The following is a 19,812-nucleotide window of genomic DNA, read 5'->3' as shown; positions in this document are numbered from 1 at the left end:
AAGACTCAAACTGAAATATAGGAGGATACTATTAGTTGGCTTTTCCTTTCCTGCACATTATTTTCTTATATGCTCTTTCTTCAGCAGATGATTTCCTATGTAAGTCCCTGTAAATACTGGGTGTAGCTAATACTGGTGGTATCTTGCTTTGATGACATCAGTCTCGCAGTGTGAGCTCCCACTCCTCAAGCTTTCCCATGATGATGTTTCTGTATCTCTCACCTACTGCTCTGATCACATTCACATGCTTATTTGGCTTCATACATACCTCCTAAAATACAAAAAGCTTCCTCAGCTGCATAAACCCTGTCTACAGTTGACATACCCCTTGGTAGTTTTCACTGTTTTCTGTCTGTTCCTGTGATCCTTCCATCTCCTTGCCTTGTGTCTCTGCCCTATGACTGTCACATAGGGTCTCTCCTGTTCTAGTAGCTTTGGTAGTGTCATACCAGAGCAGTCAGTGGTTTGTCTCTGACATCCTCTTTCACCACTGGTCATGCCCACTCGTCTCAGAGGAAGGGAAAATATGCTCTGCGGTGACTACCTAACAGGCAGATTGTCTCCCTAAAATCCAGAAGGCAGAAGTTGGAGCACAGGTGTTTATATACCAGCCAAAGTATGCTTCTTTGCGGTCTACATGGTTTCTTATTCAGAGAAGATATATTATTATGCTTATCAGCTGTCTACCTTTAAAAGTAGATTTTCAGGAAATCCTTTCTGCCTTTTCCCCAGTGTTGGCAAGCTGAGGGGACTCCCCTTTGAACTGTGTCTCTATTGAATTATATTTGTCTTATCTTATTTAGATTACAGCCTGTTCAGGATGTAATACATGTGGCTTTTTTAACATTATGCGTTCCCATATGTGTTCTATATAAACTCCAGACACCATATATAATTATTCTGAAACAATAATAATTTTTCTTCTTCACATTTACACTTTCTTCTCCCTTTTCACATGTGTTATTACACTAAGATGAAAATCTATCACTAAGTGGTTTGCTCTCCTGACCAGAGGAAATGAAGTTGCAGCAAAAGGGAACAGAAGGAATATAAAAAGGAATATAAAAAGGAATATAAAAAATTATGAGGAAAGCCACCACATTAGTTACAAAAAACTGAATCCTATTATAAGGAGCTACAATACTCAAACTCAGATTAGAAATGCCTAGACCAAGAATGATTCTTTTTCTTTTTTCTTGTCAGGAGCAACTTCTTTTTAAACAAACTCCTTGCTCTGATGAAAAGAAAACCAAGGAAGTAAGTGGAATATAGAAGGTAACTTTGAAGCAAGGAATGTTCCTAAGGAGAAGTAGTGTATTTTATTAAACACCTAATATGGCTGGAAAAAGAAATAAACAAACAAACAGGCAATCAAAACTTTCATAGATCTAAAACAGAGAGGAGCAGTACATTTCTGTTAAGGGCAGAGTTGGGAACAATTTCTTCAAGCATAATTTTATTATGCCAAACTCAACTGTTTCCAACCTGTATTTAGTCTGCAGTTTACTGCCTCTATTTCAGACCTGAAGAAAGACTTGCACGCTTGCTGTTTTTTCCAGATACTTTGGCTGCCTTAATAACTACACAGATTTCCTTGTTTATATCTTACTCAGACTGTTGCTGCTACAAGAACACTACTACTTTGACAAGATATGTAAGCTTTTGTGTGCAGAAGAGACAGATTAGTAGACAGAAAACCCCTGAAAAACGTGATTTAACATTTCATTTCCATTCCAATGGTGAGGCTGGCAAAGAAGATGATTGTGCCAGGTTATTTTGATTCGCCTTCAAGATCTTTACTCTTTGATGTACATTTCAGAATTTTATCTTCAAATACAAAATGTTTTGGCTTTTTTTCATCAGCCAGAAAATGTAAGGAAACAAGCTTGTGCAATTGTTAAGCCCACTTGTCCTTTGTTTTTGTGCAATACTTTTTGAACACTTTTGAGGGTGGGATAGTAATCATACAAACTTGAAGTAAAACAAGGTTTCAGGAGAACTGGTGCCTGGGATGAGTTGCCGCTGGGAGAAATGCTGAAGCAGAAGCTCAGCAGTTGCCTATTCCAATTGCCTTTTGGCAGGCACAGACCAGCCAGCCAAGCTCAGACGCTGAGCATGTATTGCCTCGGAAGACCCTTAGACATCTGGGAGAGATTTGAGGGATATATAAGGGGAACTCAAGCTATTGCCACAGAGAATCTTAGAAAATAATAGGGATTCAGGAGAATATTAGTAATGAGAATGGGACTTTTATGTGGGACACAGGACAAAAATCCACAGAAAAGCACGCCTCACTAATTTTGCAATACAGTAATTGTTCAGTAACGAAAATTCAGTAATGACATCCAAGCATTTTGGTTAACAGAACATTTGTGTTTATATTGCTGCTCAAATCTGTGGGGTCCCAAGTGATAAGATGCCTTTAACCTTGCCTTAGACTGTGCTTGTCATGCCTATGAACAAGCAGTTTGGTTTTGAGAATGCCTTAGGACATATTGTTAGCTTTTAAAACTTAATAATAGGAGCCACCTATTCCAGACCCATAGCAGTCATTAAATGTGTTTGTTTCCCAGTACATATATACTTTGTCTACATACTCTTTTTTTTTTTTTTTTTTTCATTCTTATTGCTATAACAAATACTTGCAGAATCATTTGTGTTAAAGTTTTGTACTTAAACTCAAGGAGGTATATGAGGTGATCCAAGTCATCCTGAGCTATCAATCTACTAGGAAAAGGAACATCTGTATTTCACGAATGTGTTTGTAGTTAACTACATTTTAAGTCCCTCTGAAACCCAGTGGATTGTAAGCACAGTTCCAAAATTGTATTTTAAATGACTAAAATAAACTATTTTGTCATTAGCTTTCTATATTTTGTTCATTGTACATTTCCAAGTAGAGGAATAAATTCTTTAAACTTTACATTTTATTCCAAAAATATTCCTTTTGCTTTCCCCCTGAAATTTGCACAACATTCTGGGATAACTGGCAAATCAGAGGCTTAAAGTTCCCCAAAGAGTACTTAATGTAATAGGGAAAGGTAAGAAATTTCCAAAAGTTTTCAGAGGTCTCCTACACTTTCCTCATTACCACTCTCTGGAATTTGGGAGAATATAACAGCGAATATACTTACATCATCATGGTATGTTTTCTTAGCTGTCCCTTACTAGCTACAAACAAGATACACAAATCTTTGCACTGACCTAGCATTGATTATTTTACGGTTTCATTTACAGAAAACATTTATATTTTTGCTGCTGAAAATTGCATTAAGATCACATTTTGACAAAGTTTGACCTGAAATAAGCAGTTAAAAAGATAGAGAATCACAACTGATTAGTAAAATAGGTTTTTCATCAAGGAATAATAAGGTGATGTTTTGTACTATATTTAGAATACATTGTTCTTGTAGACATGATAACACTTGTTTTCAGAGCAAAGAAATGACACAATATAGAACCTTACTGACAGTTTTAATCCCATTTATGTACTAGGATGAAGCAAATGAGTTTTCTGGTTCTTTATATGTATAACTACACAGTAAATTGTGTAAATTCTGACATAGTGCCCAAGTGTTATGTAAAAAAGTAAATAAATACTAATTTGTTGTTCTTTTGTATGCATTAAAGTACTTAGAACAAGGAATCACAAACAAAAGTACATGATTTTATAATATTTACTCTAGATGACATCCAGGTTCTACACCACCTCATTTCCAACTGCATGGTGATTAACAGAGTCAAAACTAATAAAGCAGTCATGAGTACAAAGAAATGGACTTCAATGCCAGTTTTAAAAATGACCTTAAGAATTTACAAAGTTGATACTTATTCAAAAATAATAAGTAGGGTGCAAAAGAGTTTTATTAGCTTTGGCAAAATCTGTGGGGGTATTCTGGTTGAACCATGTTACTCCAAGTTCATTAAACAATTATCTCTCTTACTTTATTTATTTTGTCTGATAATGCTCATAGGAAGCTTTGACTTTTTATAGACAAAACAAAATTGAAACCAGACACAACCAATATATACTAAGGGTTCATCTCCTGTCAGACAATTCACTGAATAAAGCAGATAACTCAGTGTTTTACAGCAGCAGTGTCTTCCCAGAAGCCATAAAGAATATTCGGCTCCTTTTGCCTTAGCTGAGAATGTGGAATGGATTTTGTTTCAGAAGATAATTTCTAAAAAGGTCAGTATACTTTTTCATTTCCATCGTGTTCAATTATTCATTGCATTATTTGAAATAAAGATGTGGTCTATACAAATGACTTCCATTTCCTCAGAGAACAAATATGTTAAGTAATGTTAACTCAAAAGAGAATGGGAAAATAATACTAAATATTCAGAATTATTTCTATGAAACAATAACTATTATTTAGTGGCAAGTTTTAAAAATATGTTTAGATTGAAGCCAGAGGTACCTTCTCAAAAGACTAAACCAAAAACTAAGTTATTGTCAACTTAAATAAAGATCTACATTTTTGTATAATTACTCCGAGTTTGAAAAATATGTCTCAAAATCTTGTTCATATCCTGCAGCAATTCAGGCTTCTGCGCTTCATTCTGCACCAAATATATTAGTAGACATACAGAAGTTAGGTTCACTTTTCCCTTTTTCCCTCTCAAACACTCACAGAATCAATAGTAGCAGACTTCCTGATGAGGAAGAATCACAGCAACAGAATTCAGGCTTGAGATGCAAACCTTACACAAATGTTACCTCTGGGTACGCAATGGGCTCCAAACAGTTCAGTTTCCTACAGTGACCCCTATACAACAGCCAGTGCATCTTCCTCGGGCCTGGATCTCAACCTAACTTCCTTACTGTTTAACTAAAACCAGGAAAGTATTTCCTACTGAGACAAATTACGTTGAGAGCCTCTCTCCCAAACCACCTTCTTCAGTCTAGGACAAATGGATCCTGGGAATATACAGACACTTAATGCTGATTCTATTAAAAGCATCCCAGGGAAGTGGGTATGTTTGAAGAAAAGAAAACTCAGTTTGTGTGTTCTAAGAAAGATGAATTGGCTGGTTAAGAGACCTTTCTGTTTTTTTGGTGTTTTTGTTTTTTTTTTCAAAGAAATATGTTGTATGGTTAAGGGCTAAAATTTCAAAGTTTAATAAATAAATAAATAAATAAATAAAAAAAAAGCACTTTTGTTTCACTTCAGGCAAAAAGAAAGAACTTTTAGAGGTAGGACTTAATTATCTTTTCAAAAAACACAGATTCATCCCAAATAGCGAAGATGCACCTGACTAGGAGCATAGATGCTGCAGGAAAGACCAACAGTCAAACCGTCTGTATGTGAGTTTGAGCAGGGACTTGAATCTCAGCCCCATAATCCATCTAAATACCCCAAGCATCAGACTTATGGGTTCCTCTTGTCTCTCTTTCTTGGGCTCAGCTGCTACACTAAATAGCTGAAGAAGAATAGAAGATGACTGACACCAAAGTCAAAAAGTTCGAGTGTTAATTTGACATGAGCACCAAAGTGAAGGGCTGCTCTGGTGAGTCCCAAATGGAACAGATCAGGCAGGAAATGTTCCTTCCTGAAGAGAAAGCTGTTCCGTGATGAGAGCACACAACTATCATTCGGGAGGACCTCTGCTACAATTCTACGGAATGTTCAAATCACTAATTTAAAAAACAACCTCTCAAAATCTCACCTGGCTCTTGTAAAATAGCATTTCCATCTTTAGGTTAGAAAATTTCTTTAATAACATTAATCTTTCTCATGGTGCTCTGCTACAAGCTGTTAGCACAATTAAGCTGAGTCTTGATATCATTACATAAAATTTATTAAGTTTTACATGGAAGAATACCTTATATGGTTATATTACCAGCCTTTGGAAGACCACATGAGTCTTATCGGTATACATTAATGGCGTTAAATTGAAGCACTGGTGGCAGAGTAGTATATGGCCATGTGTCAACACAACAGTTGAAACTGATGTTATCCAGTAACGTTTGCACAGGGAAGACTGGGCTGACTATAACACATTTAAAACACAACTGTACTCCAATAAAAAAATTGTGTATAGTTTTACATCCAAAATTATTCCCCAAAATAAAGAAGATGCTTCTTTGTGTGGCAACATCCTCTCTGGTGCCCAATCTATTGATCCAAAGCCCTCTCAAACAAATATTGTTTCATTCTTGCTCCCTTAGATCATACTGTTGAAATGCGTACTGTAGATTAAGCCTTGGTCAGGGCCAGAATAGTTTCATGAGCATGTTTCCATAAAAATATGGTCTCTCACCACTTTGGTATCATGTCTGTCTCCACTGGACATGCTGGATTTAGACCTCAGGAGAAGCAGAGAACACGTTGGCTCTTTTTATAACACTGATGAAAGTGACAATTATCTGAGTAACAGTTGCAGTCAGAAGTGACTTTTTATTAAACTAGCGTGACATGTCATTCTTTATCACAGAAGAGTGGGTCTCCATGAAAGGCGTTACTCACACAATATCTTAATACACATTCCAGTCACTAAAAATCATTTCCTTATACCCAAATTACTTGGTAAATGTTTGAAAGAAACAAATGACTTCCATGTCATCTAGCCCAGTCCCTTGAAGTAAATGATTTTTTTCAGATGTAAGCAACTTATAACTCATGACTTTGAAGGGTACTATCATAAGAAATGTATTTGTGACTATATGTTACAAAATTATTCATGTCTGAAGAGTCCCTTTTTTATCCCCTTGTAGTCATAACTCACTCTCATAAACTTATTCATGCAATGTAATGATTCAACACCACCACCACTCCCAACCCGTCTTGTTTGTTAACAGTAGAGAAGCAACCTGCCTTCTTTTCCAAGGAAATGTGTTCCCTAGTTCTTGCCTTTCTCACAGGTCCACCCTGTCCTCAAATCCTTCATTTTTGCAGGAAGGACCATGCTGATATTGTAAGACACTTTATAAAATTCTTCATGCTACTGGCAGGGAAAGAATGTGAAGCTGTTTCTGCAGAAGGAATTATGGGATATACCTCCAGGTAGTAAGCTAGCTAGCTAGATGGATGGATTTAGTACAGATAATGTTATGAAGGCTCAGGTCTTTCCACAAAACCTTCTCCGAGGTTATCTTCAAAATGCCTCCGCATGTTCTCTGAACCAACAATTCTTTCCCTCAGAACTGTTTCACTAAGCCACAGGGGGAAGGAGAAGCTGTGACGAGTGCTCTGAACAGCCCCTACTGCTCTGCTAAGCAGAGGAAAGCAAACCAGAATAACCCATGTGCTAACAGTAAAACCTTCTCAGCTCTGAAAACAGGGCAGCCCTGTGTAAACTGCCATTTGAGAATGGCCTATTACCCCTAACTGCTTGGGCATTATTTGGGGAATGTTATTTGAGTTAGACAAAAATGCCACTAAAATCTAGTGATGAGGATCTTGTGTCACAAGACCGTGTTCACGCACAAACCATGGCCCTGTTCAATGTGCTGGTACAGGTATGGCCTAGTAGTTGAGGAAGAAGGAATTGAGTCAAAGAGGAGTAGGATCCCCATCCACTGGATCCCTCCTGTGCAAAACAGGGAAACAAAAATACTGGAAGGAAGACACGGATTCTTATTATAAAATCCAGTTAGCTAAGTATCAGGAGCGGCTGTATATCTTTGCCCTTGGGGGGATCCTTCGTAGCCGAACAATCTGGGGGTAATAACAGTGAAGATGAAAATTTATGTCCATATGAAATCAATCACCAGTCATGCTTTTAAGGTTTACGTATCTGACCATGGGTACATTAAGTCTAACTTTTTTTTGTTTTGCTTATAATTCTTTGAGTTACTGTTTGTGACCAAAAAATAGATTACTTGAATATAGCTCAAGCCAAAATCAGTGGAGGAAACCTCTTACTGTGATAAAACCACACGCCTGTTGGTAGCTAGGAGTTTCTCGCTAACATGTGTATGTATATTTTCCATATGATGATAAAGGTTTCCTAATTTGAAATTCCTGCCAAAATTAAAAATTGTTATCTGAAAAGCTGATGAGTGTTTCAATTCCTGTGAACAACAGCAGCATCTTTCTAAATCTCCCTAACAGGAGTTAGGCAAAATTAGTTTCAACAGCCATTTCCGTACTTGATGTCCTGTGAACCCATGGAGCTGCATCGTGTGCTTGCAGTGGAACGTACTTTTCAGCTCCCAACAATATCTTTTCTTTAGTCTAAAGGGAAAAATTTAGCATGAATGAAGATCCAAAAAATGAGCTTTTGACAAACTCATTTAATGTGGAATAATGACAGAAAGAGCAGTTACCATCTTCGGAGCTGTTTGACTTTACTTGAATTGTCTTTTAAAGAACACAGGAACATGGCAAATGTATCATTAGTATCAGACAACTGTGAATGCAAGAAGTGTGAAGACTTTGTGGCCATATTGATGCATAACTTAGTTCAAGTACTTATAATCCAGAAAAGGGTTTAAAATTAATTCAGAATAGCTAAGTTTAACAAAACCAAGGCTTATGAAAGATATTGTTTGTACAATACGAGCATTCAAATTATGAGCAAATTTATTTTTTCTGTCAAGAACATTCTCCTCAGTCAAGCCATATGGTTTATGTAATTTCTGTCTAAAAAAACACACATCTGAAGTTGTTTTCCACTAAAATAGTGGGACAAGAATCATGAAGCTTACACAAACAATTTAAAAATGAGCTTTGTGCATTGCTTTTTATGCAGTCAGCTGCTCACTTAAAAAAGAAAGTGATTAACATAGTAATCCAATGTGACTGAAAATGGTTGGAGCTTCGTCTGTAGTTGTTTGATTCTTCAAGTGTTGGGGGAGAAAATAGAATCTGCACAATCTTTCTAAATGGACAAAACTACATTAGAGAAATATCCACCATCAATTAATGTTCCAAAAGGGAACAGTACAACAGCTTGATGTTTTGCCTCTTTGCTCAGGTCAAACACAATGCTAATTGTGGTGAGGACCTATTTTGAAAAAGAAAAAAAGTGCAAGATAAGCACTATACTGAAGCATTATGGAACAAAAAACTGTTTAGAGACGGGAAAGGTGGGCAGAAAGAATGCTAACAAAACTGAAAACTGGGACGGAAACTTTCACAAGAGAAATTAAAATAAGACTTAAAACAGATGGAGACCATAAAAGGAATTAGGTGACCACATTCTAAAACAGGAGCTGGACACTTTGCAAATAAAAGTTAAATGTAAGTAACATCTGGAAGTTTTCAGAATGAACTGAAAGACAGTACTAAGAAACAAAATCTTTGTTGGAATGGTAGCTCTTGTTATGAATAATTCAGGTAGTTCTAGACACCCAAATACACAACTTGTAGTCTGTAGGACTTGCAGGGACTGGTGATATGAAAACACGGGGTGATCAGCAATTTGATTGTCACCAGCTAGAAGGTATTCCGGGGTATGGCTGGAGGGCAGCCCTGAGGAGAAGGACCTGGGTGTGTTGATTGACCAGAAGCTCAGCATGAGTCAGCAATGTGCAATCGCAGCCCAGAAGGCCAACCGCATCCTGGGCTGCATCAAAAGAAGTGAGGCCAGCAGGTCAGGGGAGGTGATCCTGCCCCTCTACTACACTCTCGTGAGACCCCACCTGGAGTACTGCATCCAGCTCTGGAGTCCTCAACATAAGAAAGACATGGACCTGCTGGAGCGTGTCCAGAGGAGGGCCACAAGGATGATCCGAGGGCTGGAGCACCTCTCCTATGAGGAGAGGCTGAGAGAGCTGGGGCTGTTCAGCCTGGAGAAGAGAAGGCTCCGGGGAGATCTTATTGCCGCCTTCCAGTACCTAAAGGGGGCCTACAGGAGAGCTGGGGAAGGACTTTTTACTAGGGCATGTAGTGATAGGACGAGGGAGAATGGCTTTAAACTGGAAGAGGGCAGGTTTAGATTAAACTTAGGAAGAAGTTTTTCACTTTGAGGGTTGTAAGGCACTGGAACAGGTTGCCCAGAGAGGTTGTTGAGTCCCCATCCCTGGAGGTGTTCAAGGCCAGGCTGGACATGGCCTTGGGCAACCTGGTCTAGTGGAAGGTGTCCCTGCCCATGGCAGGAAGGTTGGAACTTGATGATCTTCAAGGTCCTTTCCAACCTAAACCATTCTATGATTCTATGATTCCAGGAGATGGGTGGGACCTATGATCACACTAGAGCTTAGTCACAGGTATGAACTGTAGGAAGTACATCAAAAAGGGTAAAAACCATCATGCCTGGAAGGAAATGAGAGACTTACAATCCGAAGAGGTGTTCAGATGTCTTTTAGGTAAACAGAAGACATGAATCAACAGATGTTATACTAGTTATAATTAACTGAGGCTCAGAGGAAAGTCAGATTATTCCAGATAACGTAATGTAAATGCCCACTAGAACTGGATCCAGAAATACTTCCTGAGAAAGTTCTAGTAACTATCTCTGTGGTCCAGCTCTCAGTGTGCTGCAGAACTTGAGCCACAGAAGAGCATAAATTATCCTGCTTTGCCATCATATCATGTTGGCACTACAGAGCTAGCCATCAATTTGACCCAACAGCTTTAAGGAGAGAAGAAAAAGAAGAAACCCCAACAGAAATGGAAATGGTTCAGTAGATGTGCTTTTCAGGCACACACAAATGCTGGTGATGACTTGTGAGATAAGTCAGCAGCAAACTTCTTTTAAGCACTGAACTGGTGTTGGACTCTTAGATGTTAATCAGGAACATGAGATTAACGGGGTGTGGAATTTACCACTAAACTTCATTCTTGCCTCAAAGAACCAAAAAAAAATCGAGCTGCTGGTCAGGAAGACAGGAGGTGGTTGCCATGAAGCTTAGAAATTCAGATGTGAGTCTTAAATGTACAAGTGATCCTAATCTAGCTCATGACATTATGAATGATTTAAAAAGTGATAGCTTTCTTTCATCAGAAAGAGGAAAATAACTATACTGTAGCAATAAAGGCATGCAGTACAATTAAATACTGGCATGCAGGGAACAAAAAAAATGGCTAGGAAAAGGATTGTTGTGGGCTGGCCAAGGCACGTAATTTGAAATACCTATTAAGAGTCTTTCTGCAATGACAGAAAGCAAGAAAATAATTTTAAAGGTCTGAGGAAGCCCTCAGTAGACTTGACCCCCAAGAAGCCCCCTTAGGAAACTGATAGTGAATGTTGGGTTGTTGAGTGTGGAATAACTTCTGTGAAATTCATGGGAATTATTAAACTAGACATGCTAAAAGGCTAGAGAATAGGGAATCCAATACTCCATCACCTAATTTGGCAAAAATGGAGACAGTGACTGGGAAAGGTGCATTTGTCCAAGAAATGAAAAACTGGAATTTGAGCAAAAAATGTTGATAGCCAAGTTAGCACATGAGCTAATAATTTGCTTGGATTTCATTATTGCTAATGACTGCCTAATAAATGCCAGAAACTGTGTCTTAGAGAGTAAGCTTGTAGAAACCCCCCTTCTAAAAGTGGCTCAGGTTTGCAGATGGTAAGCAATAGTTTTAAAAATCATATTCTCCTCCTAGAGGCCAAAAATCTAATAGTGTTTTACATTCCCTCCTCAGGCAAGGCAATGTGAAAAACAGTTGAAACCTGCTTCAGGGTGATCTTAGCTGTTGTTAAAGAAATTATTTACTTACTAAATTGCTTCACTTCAGATTTTTTCTGATAAGCAACAAATAGTATAATGGAAAATCCATGGCAAAATGTGAAAGAGTGGATATAGTAGATAGTAACAAGAAAAAGATGGGGGGATAGACTCACGGGATTTCCTCTGAATGTCTTCCAATCAATATTGAGTGTACAAAACCAAAATGGCCCAAGAGATTTCGTAGTCAGAAAGGAGTTCTTAGAAGCAAAGGCACAAACTACACTGCATAGGATGAGACCAATAACAAAACTGAACGATACTGGTAAGCACATGTGCCACTAAGGAAGAAGATGGCATAATCAATCTTGCATAACAATAAATCCACATAAAAGGTTTTGTATTCATTACCTATTGGTTTAAATACCAAAGAAAGAGTAACTTTATTTTTCAGAGTGGAGACTGCACGTTAATGGAAATGGAGTGAAAAGAACAAGGAGAAAAAGTTAGGGCCACTATTACTGTAGTATCACTGACTTTGCGGTAATTTATGTATGGATGGAATTGTATATTTCTTACTTTCAAAAGATTTATGGCTACTTTATCTCCCTCTTAACCTGTTTCCTGTGTTGGTGTCTGGAAAATATATAGAACAGGAATTGAAGTACTTCCATGTAAGCTGAAGACATCAACACGAAACTGAATCAAAGACAAAGATTGTTTCAAGTTTTGTCTGCAGGGTGAGTTGGTGCCAGGAGTCTCCTGTAACGCAGCAGTGCTGTCACTCTGCTTTGCAGAGAATACTCCATGTGCATCCTTTCCGAGCTACCTGCTGTAAGGATTGCAGCTTAGAGACAGAGAAAATGTGCAGTGGCCTCATAAAACTGGAACAGCCAATAACTTGTGAGGGCACCAGTGGTACTGCAGGTTGGTGGCCTGAGTCCCTGTCCGGCTCAGAAGCTGGCAGTCAGTACTTGCTTATAACTGAATAACTTAAACAGTTTTCCAGGTTCTTTTCCAATAAGAACTAAATGCACTGAAACTAAAAGAAGCCCCAGAGATTTATTATTACTGCTATGATATTATTATGATATTGATTAGTTCTGTTAGATTTGGGGCCCTAGTGAAATACAAGCACAACAAGAATGTCTTAGCAAATCTGGAAAGCTGTATCTGAACAGCCGAGAGAACACGTTTTAAGTTCAACCACTCCAAGTAAGACCAAATACCATTGTGTCCCCCACCATACCAACTAGATGTGTCAGGAAGGAGAGGGGATGTGATCCAATAGACACTGGTCACCCACACAGAACAATGAGAGAATTAAGTTAGTGGTGTCCTTGTCTTGAAGCTCAGAAGCTGTCACGCATTCCAGTAATTCACAGAGCATCCATCAGACTCTATCATCCAACATTTGGTGATGTAAGGTAATCGCAGAAGGGAGCTTACGATAGTTACTTCAGTGAAACGGTTCACAGAAGTAAAGACAAACCTAAATACCATGTTTTCTCATGACTTACTTATAGGATAGCTATCAGTAAAAGTCCAAAACAGATCCTTTTTATTTGGCAGAAGTAAATGGCCTCTTAGAAGACTATAGCATTCCTAAAGAGAAGCAAAATTAATTCAGACTGCTTGAACTAGACAAAACCAACATAATCTAATCCTTAACAGGCTCACATCGTTGTAAAGGAAAATCTGAGAAAAATGTTTGACTAAGCAAAGGGATATATATGAAAACAGATCACATGGGAACACTTTGAAAAGAAGAGCTATTTTTATTAAATGGTCTAAGAAAAAGCACAGGAGAGAAAAACTGAGTAAATCTCAGTAATTGGTATGGTACGGATAAATTAAAACAGCCCATATGTAGAGAATGAGTATGTTGCATATATAAATTCTAATTTCCTTGTAAGTAGAACGGGTAGAATCTTCAACTTTTGGTTTCCTCAAAATGAATTGATGTTTTCTATTTTATTTTATATATTTTATATAAAACCAAAATAGAGCAAAAGAGTTTTCAAGTTTCCTGCTAAATTAAAACTTTAGGAAATCTAAAAAAAGTTTCCAATTTTGAAAATCCATTAAAAATACCTATTTTTCATTTCAATATTATTTTTGCTTCTCATATATTATGAAACAGATTAGATCCTGTGGTTATCCATAGTAGCAGAAGTCTGACCCAAATGATTAGTTTTGACCCCTACAAATTATATTTTCAAGTAATATAAAAATATTGAAAAGAAAGCATCCATAAAATCCAAAATGGCCTTTAGGTTCAATAATCTTATATTACATTTATTTCTGAAATGGTAAGTTCTGTAACAGAACTTTTTCCCATAGAAATTTTTACTGAACTGAACTAGCTTTTTTTTAAAAAAACATTTTAAATGCTATCTTTATTTAGTGCTTTTTGAAAACTGCTGGAAGAAAGTTTTTCCTCTTCCAGGCTGATAACATAGTTCTGAAAATTTCACTGGAAATGTCAATGAAATCCAAACCAGTCCTCAGGGACTCAGAGAAAGAAGCTCCATCAGAAAGTTTGATCAGGCAGTGAATGAAAAAACTCAGAAGTTATTTAGATTGGAGTAAATTTTTTTTGAGTTGGCAGAGGGAAAATAGCCTGTGAAAGTCATATCATCTGTAATTTGGTAAGTTATTTATTTTCTCTTAATCCTATTTGAAGTATCAACATTTCCAGTACATTGGCTTGATTGGCAGAGGTGCTGTATGGCTTGGGATAAACCCCAGTAAAACTTTTTGAGATGCTCCAAGTTGTGAAGGAGTTCCTCTCAGCTGAAAACATCCATGCAATAGGAACATCATCACATGCCTATTAACCCTTAACACCACAGCAAGTCAAAACTTCAGAGGGACAGACAGCAACATTCTTTAGTGCATGTGCCTTGGCCCAACCTCATTTTAACCTCAGTAACTGATCTGAAAGAAACTCTAAGTCATGGGAAATAATACTCAACTGATTGAGTAAAAAGAATATTATGATTTTCAAAGTAACAGGCATGACAAAAGGTAGCTCATAAAAGACCGCGGGACCACACCACATCACTATAGGCAGAACTATCTGCTTAAGATAATAGGGAGTACTATTTGAAATCTAACACTTCTATGAACTGTACAGCTATTCCTATTTTTCACCTTACCATTTTGTATTCTTTCCAGCTTTTTTGAAAATCCAGACTCCCATCTTCTCGATGCTGTATAACCGTCCATCCTCCTCCAGCAGTTTCCATATTGCAAAAGACCTATGCAGTAATAAACAAACAAAAATCAACCCAATAAAACAAACTTGCATTGGAATCCTGTCATCTTAGGCGGGGGAAGTATTTGTGAATATTAGAACTAAGGAAGCCTGTTTTCCTATGGATTCATGCCCTGTGCCCTCAATGGTGTCCTCGACCACTTGATTACAATCAGAGCTCTCCTCATGTTCGGCACAATTCTCCCAGTAATGTCTCCTGTTGTTTCAGCACATTACTCAAGAACATCTGTCCATCATCCCCCTCTGCATTCTCAGCTTTCCTTTTCACATTCCCTCCATGCTCCTTTTCTATTTTCTCTGCAGTGCCTCTAAAATCAATCCCTTTCACTTAACAAAACGAGCATTTTTTTCAGTGACAATAATGTTTTCTATAGCTTTTAGCAGAGTGTGATTCTGTCTAAGAAAGAATCTTCAGGAATCCTTGCAGAAAATACCCATTCAGGTAGTCCAAAATGTAGCAAAGAAGAGATTATTCTGTTTTATTTTGTACTGTAATGTTACCTACAGTGTGCCTGGCAGTGTCCCAAAACAGAACCATTTGATCTTAGTCTAAGCTGCCTTACAGCTGACAGAGGACAGATAGCAACAGGCTCAAGAACAGAGGTCAGTGGGACAAGCTCAGAAGTTAAGACCTATCCTGAACATGTAAGATCATACCCTACCATCATCACACTAATAAAATTCTAACCTAGATACTGAGATTCTGTATATTAAGGATAATTTAACAATTTGGCAATTTTGCTGAAGCTTGATAGAATACTGCGCCAACTGAAATGCATTAACAGTCTTAAATAATCCACATAATAATTAAAATGGATGGTTAATTTTCATTCCTTTTCACTCTTTGTACATTATCTTTTCAAAAACATAAAAGATAAATTATGAAAAAATGCAAATACTTCTTATCCATTCACTTTTCTTGGTATGTAGCAAGTGATAGTATTAATTTATGTTCCTATTTTTGTATAAGAGTTGATTTTAAGTTCCAACTGATTTTCTCAGTGCTGCTTAAGTGAATTTTCCTGATTTTCATTCCTGTGTACTCATCCGTGCCATACTGGCACTGCAACTATTCTAAATTTCATTTGTCTTTACTCTTGAACAGTTATATCCCTCTTTTTAAGTAAGATGTCAGTATGTAAGAGGGTTGAAGAGGTGTCACCCATTAGATTAGCTTTTGGTATTCACATCAACAAGAGTTAATCCATTCAGCACTTGTTGGTAATTTAAAGCTTTAAGTCACTTTGCCAAATTGAAGGTTACTATCCAATCAAGTTAAATAAAAATTTGTCCCTCAGTTAACTAGAGAACAATATTCCACCCTCAGGCAAATCAATTCCAAATCTTTCCTACTCATAAGCATTGTCATAGTAATCCTGTGCAAGTGCTTATGTTTTAATTTGCTCCAGGCATGCCGAGTGAAGTCCCTGTGTAGGTACAGGAAGGAAATAGAGTACTGAACAGAGCAAACATGTGAATTTGATTTAGGGTAACCGCAAGAAAAGCCACAATTTGCTAGACAAACATTTTCACCCTATTCCTCCTTGAGGGAAGACACTGTGAGTCAAAACATTTATCTACAGGATTTAATTTCTTTAGTCTGATTTACAGTGAGAATTTCTAAATGATTGATTTACTTTCCTTATAAGTCATTTCATGCTCCCATGAATCCACTGCCAATATTTAAAGCATTAAATCCTCAACTGTATTAAGACTACTCATTTTAAAGACACGCACAAACAAATGATGGGGTTTTCATGCTAAAATATAATAAAATACCTATAAAAAGACTTTGATGTTTTCTGAATAATATAGTAAATTAAAAGAGAAAACTGCACAGTGAAAGAAAGATTTACAGCAGCACATTACTCACTAGCCATCATTGTGTGGTCTGGCACTTTCCACGGTGGTAGACACAAACACCTGCCGTATTAACAGGAGTGCCAAGCTGATTATAGATGTTCATTGTGCATAGCTCTAGCCAACACATGTCCTGGACTGGCTTCTGTCCCAGACAAGGTCAAGGCACTCAGCCATTAAACACCTTTTAACATGTTCTGATATTTAACCCTCTACCAGGGAAGAAAAGGATGAAGAAAAGTGACTTTGAATTTATATACATCTTTAGATTCTGAGTTTGTTGTCAATAAAATAACCCGATTTAGATTAAAAGAGCATCCAAAGCATTGCGCTCTTGCCCTTCTTTAAATACATGGGTAAAAATACTCAAGCTACTAAAAGGCATGTATGAGATTATTTATACATATTTTAGCTTTATGGATGAAATTAGTATAAACTTCATAATAATCTTTTAGAGATCAGCCCAATTTTAAAGTAAGCAAAAGGAGGGAGATAACCACACATTGCATTTTAAGTGCATACGCTCTAAGACATCACAAGTCTACATTGTTGGCATGGAGTAATAAGCTCAAGACCAGCCACTTAAGATTTAGGGAACGCATATCTGCTAAGCAGAAACCAAGCATAAAGGTAACCATGTTGGGATGACAACCTCCACAGCATATGGGGCTAGCACACATTTAATGGGTTAAAATTCTGGCAGACATGCTCAGAGAGACCATCGACACCAATTTGGTAGGAAGTCCACAGGCAGAATGTGGAAGGAGTGAAGGCTGCATTCGTGGCAACGGTGGCAATTGGTTTTGCAGAATCATAAAGACCCAGATATATAGACCCCACTGGCAATTAATAACACTATATTTTCAGTGCAGTGCACCCAGAAATTGGTAGAAGTCATGCTTGTGAGGGCATTACAGGAGACAGTAGGAGAGTCCAATACATTGATCCAAGGGGAGATACAGAGATTCTGTATGTACCCAGACCAGTCCTCCTGGCCTACTTCAGCTCCTAAAGGTGACATACTTCTTTCAGCTCCAAAATGGTGACAACCTCACTCCCATTGCTCCTCTGCCTCTGCTTCGCCTGTAGCTGACCACACCTCTGTAGGAGACTGGGAGGACTCTTCTTGCCTTTGCTCTCACTATGGCCTAGGGACACTAATTTGTCAACACCATCAGGCATTGCACACGCACCCCCCCCCCAAAGTAAGCCAATTAATTAGCTTAATACTTCAAGCCTATCTTTTTCTCTTCCCATCTCAAAAATATGGAATATTACTAAGATCCTTTTAAATAGAAATGAATCACTAATTTTTGATGCAGGTTTGGAAGACTAATGAATTAAACCAATGAACTGTTGAAGGTAGGAACGTGAAAGAAAAATTACAATCTAAATTTGTAAGCATATAAAAATGAGGCGTATAAACGGCATGGAGCTGTAAGCGCAGAGGACACTTTTCTATGAATATATGAAGGCAAAACCAGCAAAAAATGAGCACTGACAGTAACATTTGTATATATGGCAAATGGATACTTTCTGTTGAATGTCAGGATTCTAGTAAGTATTCCTTAGGAAACGTAAAATGAAATTAAGGTATATTTTTGTGACCTGAAGTATAAAATTACTACAAATGAGACAGTTGCCAGTGGCTGTGAGTATTACAGAAGGTAACAATATATTAGGCCTCTTAAGACACGTCAGAGTTGTGCATTGCATTGTGGTAATCCACATAACTAAGCTGACTAAACAAGCGGGTATGTCTCCATGGAGTACCTATCAGGATATTACTTAGGGTCCCAGAGCAATCTAACTGTGTCAACATAGTGCTACCTCTGAACTAATTAGTCCTGGCACAGTACTGCACTGATGTGATTTTGAAGCTGTCTCAGCTGGAGCTAGTTCAGCTATCTCTGCACAGCACTACCTTGTAGACTGTTAATACGACCTTAATGTCTGAAAAAACATCTGTTAAAAAAATCACACTCCTCACGTGTCTGGGATCAGCTCTTGCTGTGTTATCGCCAGGGCAAGACAGAAACAGGTGGTAGCAGAAATGCCTTCAACATGCTCCCTCCCCCACCCTCCACCCCCAATTTTCTTGCTAAAACAGGAAGCTTCCCGGAAAAAATAATGCAATGATATCAGCTGAGTTGTGCTGCCTGTACTGATTGATCACAGTGTCAGCAAACAGGGATGTAGCGGAAACACAGTTGGCTTCCATAGCGTCTCTGCCCTTGTATTACAAGTGAAGCGGATTTAAGGTAAATATACCAGAATCATCGGTGCCACAGTGTTTTCTGGCAACTGTTGTTCTTCATTGCAACCCAGGGATGGTTTATGAACTTTAATAAGGCTAAGAAAAGCCACCGACAATTTGAACTTTGACGATACATCCCTGTTTTGAGTTGAACAGCTTCTACAGAACTGCTTTTATTGTTCTTGTCCTGTTCAGTAGTGCTTAAAGGGGTCCATGTATTTTATGTCATACCAATTATTTTTCCATTCACTTTCACCAGAGTTATATTGATCTTTGCCTATAGCACTCTCTCACCCCCATTCTATGTATGGTTTAGCGAACTCTAATTCCTTAGTAAACAATAACATCTTGACATCTATGGGCTTCCAAAGGCCTTGAATAAAACCAAATTTAGTTTAAAAATAAGTTTTACATTTCTTAATATCATTATGAAATGGCTATAGACCATAACATTGGTAAAACTCGTTATTGCCTTTTTCTGTTTGCAGGGTTACTATTTTACTGCAGTAAGAATAAATTCTCAAGACACACGTGGTTCCCTCCCTCCTGTTTTCCCACAGTCTGGACACCACTGTATTTTCCTCCTCCAGGTAATCAGCTCTTATCCTTCTTGGAGGCTGCTCCCAATAGTGCCTCATCTGAGGGACAGCCAGCATTCCTCCATGTGCAAGGCTTAGGTTATTCTTTCATGTTCCTAGCTTCAGCTGACTCGGGTACCTTAGCACCAAAAACCTTCCAAAAAATTAGTCTTCTACAGGCTAAGGTTTCATTTTTATCAAAAGAACCTCCCAAATATATTTTTTTGAGAAGAACAGGATTATACACGCAAAGAGTGCAAATATTCAGCGTCGT

The 19,812-nt window shown here is 37.8% G+C and overlaps 1 protein-coding gene across 1 annotated transcript in view; it reads right to left on the bottom strand.

Moving 5' to 3' along the window:
* Positions 1-19,812, bottom strand: part of ANGPT1 (angiopoietin 1) — a 163,664-nt gene that overhangs the window by 39,460 nt on the left and 104,392 nt on the right. Inside the window, exon 6 of the mRNA XM_009891800.1 lies at positions 14,725-14,826. Coding sequence (XP_009890102.1) covers positions 14,725-14,826 — 102 coding nt within the window. The remainder of the gene's footprint in view (positions 1-14,724; positions 14,827-19,812) is intronic.

This window comes from Charadrius vociferus, unplaced genomic scaffold, assembly GCF_000708025.1.
Source record: "Charadrius vociferus isolate BGI_N301 unplaced genomic scaffold, ASM70802v2 scaffold15, whole genome shotgun sequence".
Lineage (NCBI taxonomy): Eukaryota > Metazoa > Chordata > Aves > Charadriiformes > Charadriidae > Charadrius > Charadrius vociferus.
Note: the sequence above shows the minus strand (reverse complement) of the source record. Positions and strands in the feature narration are given on the sequence as shown.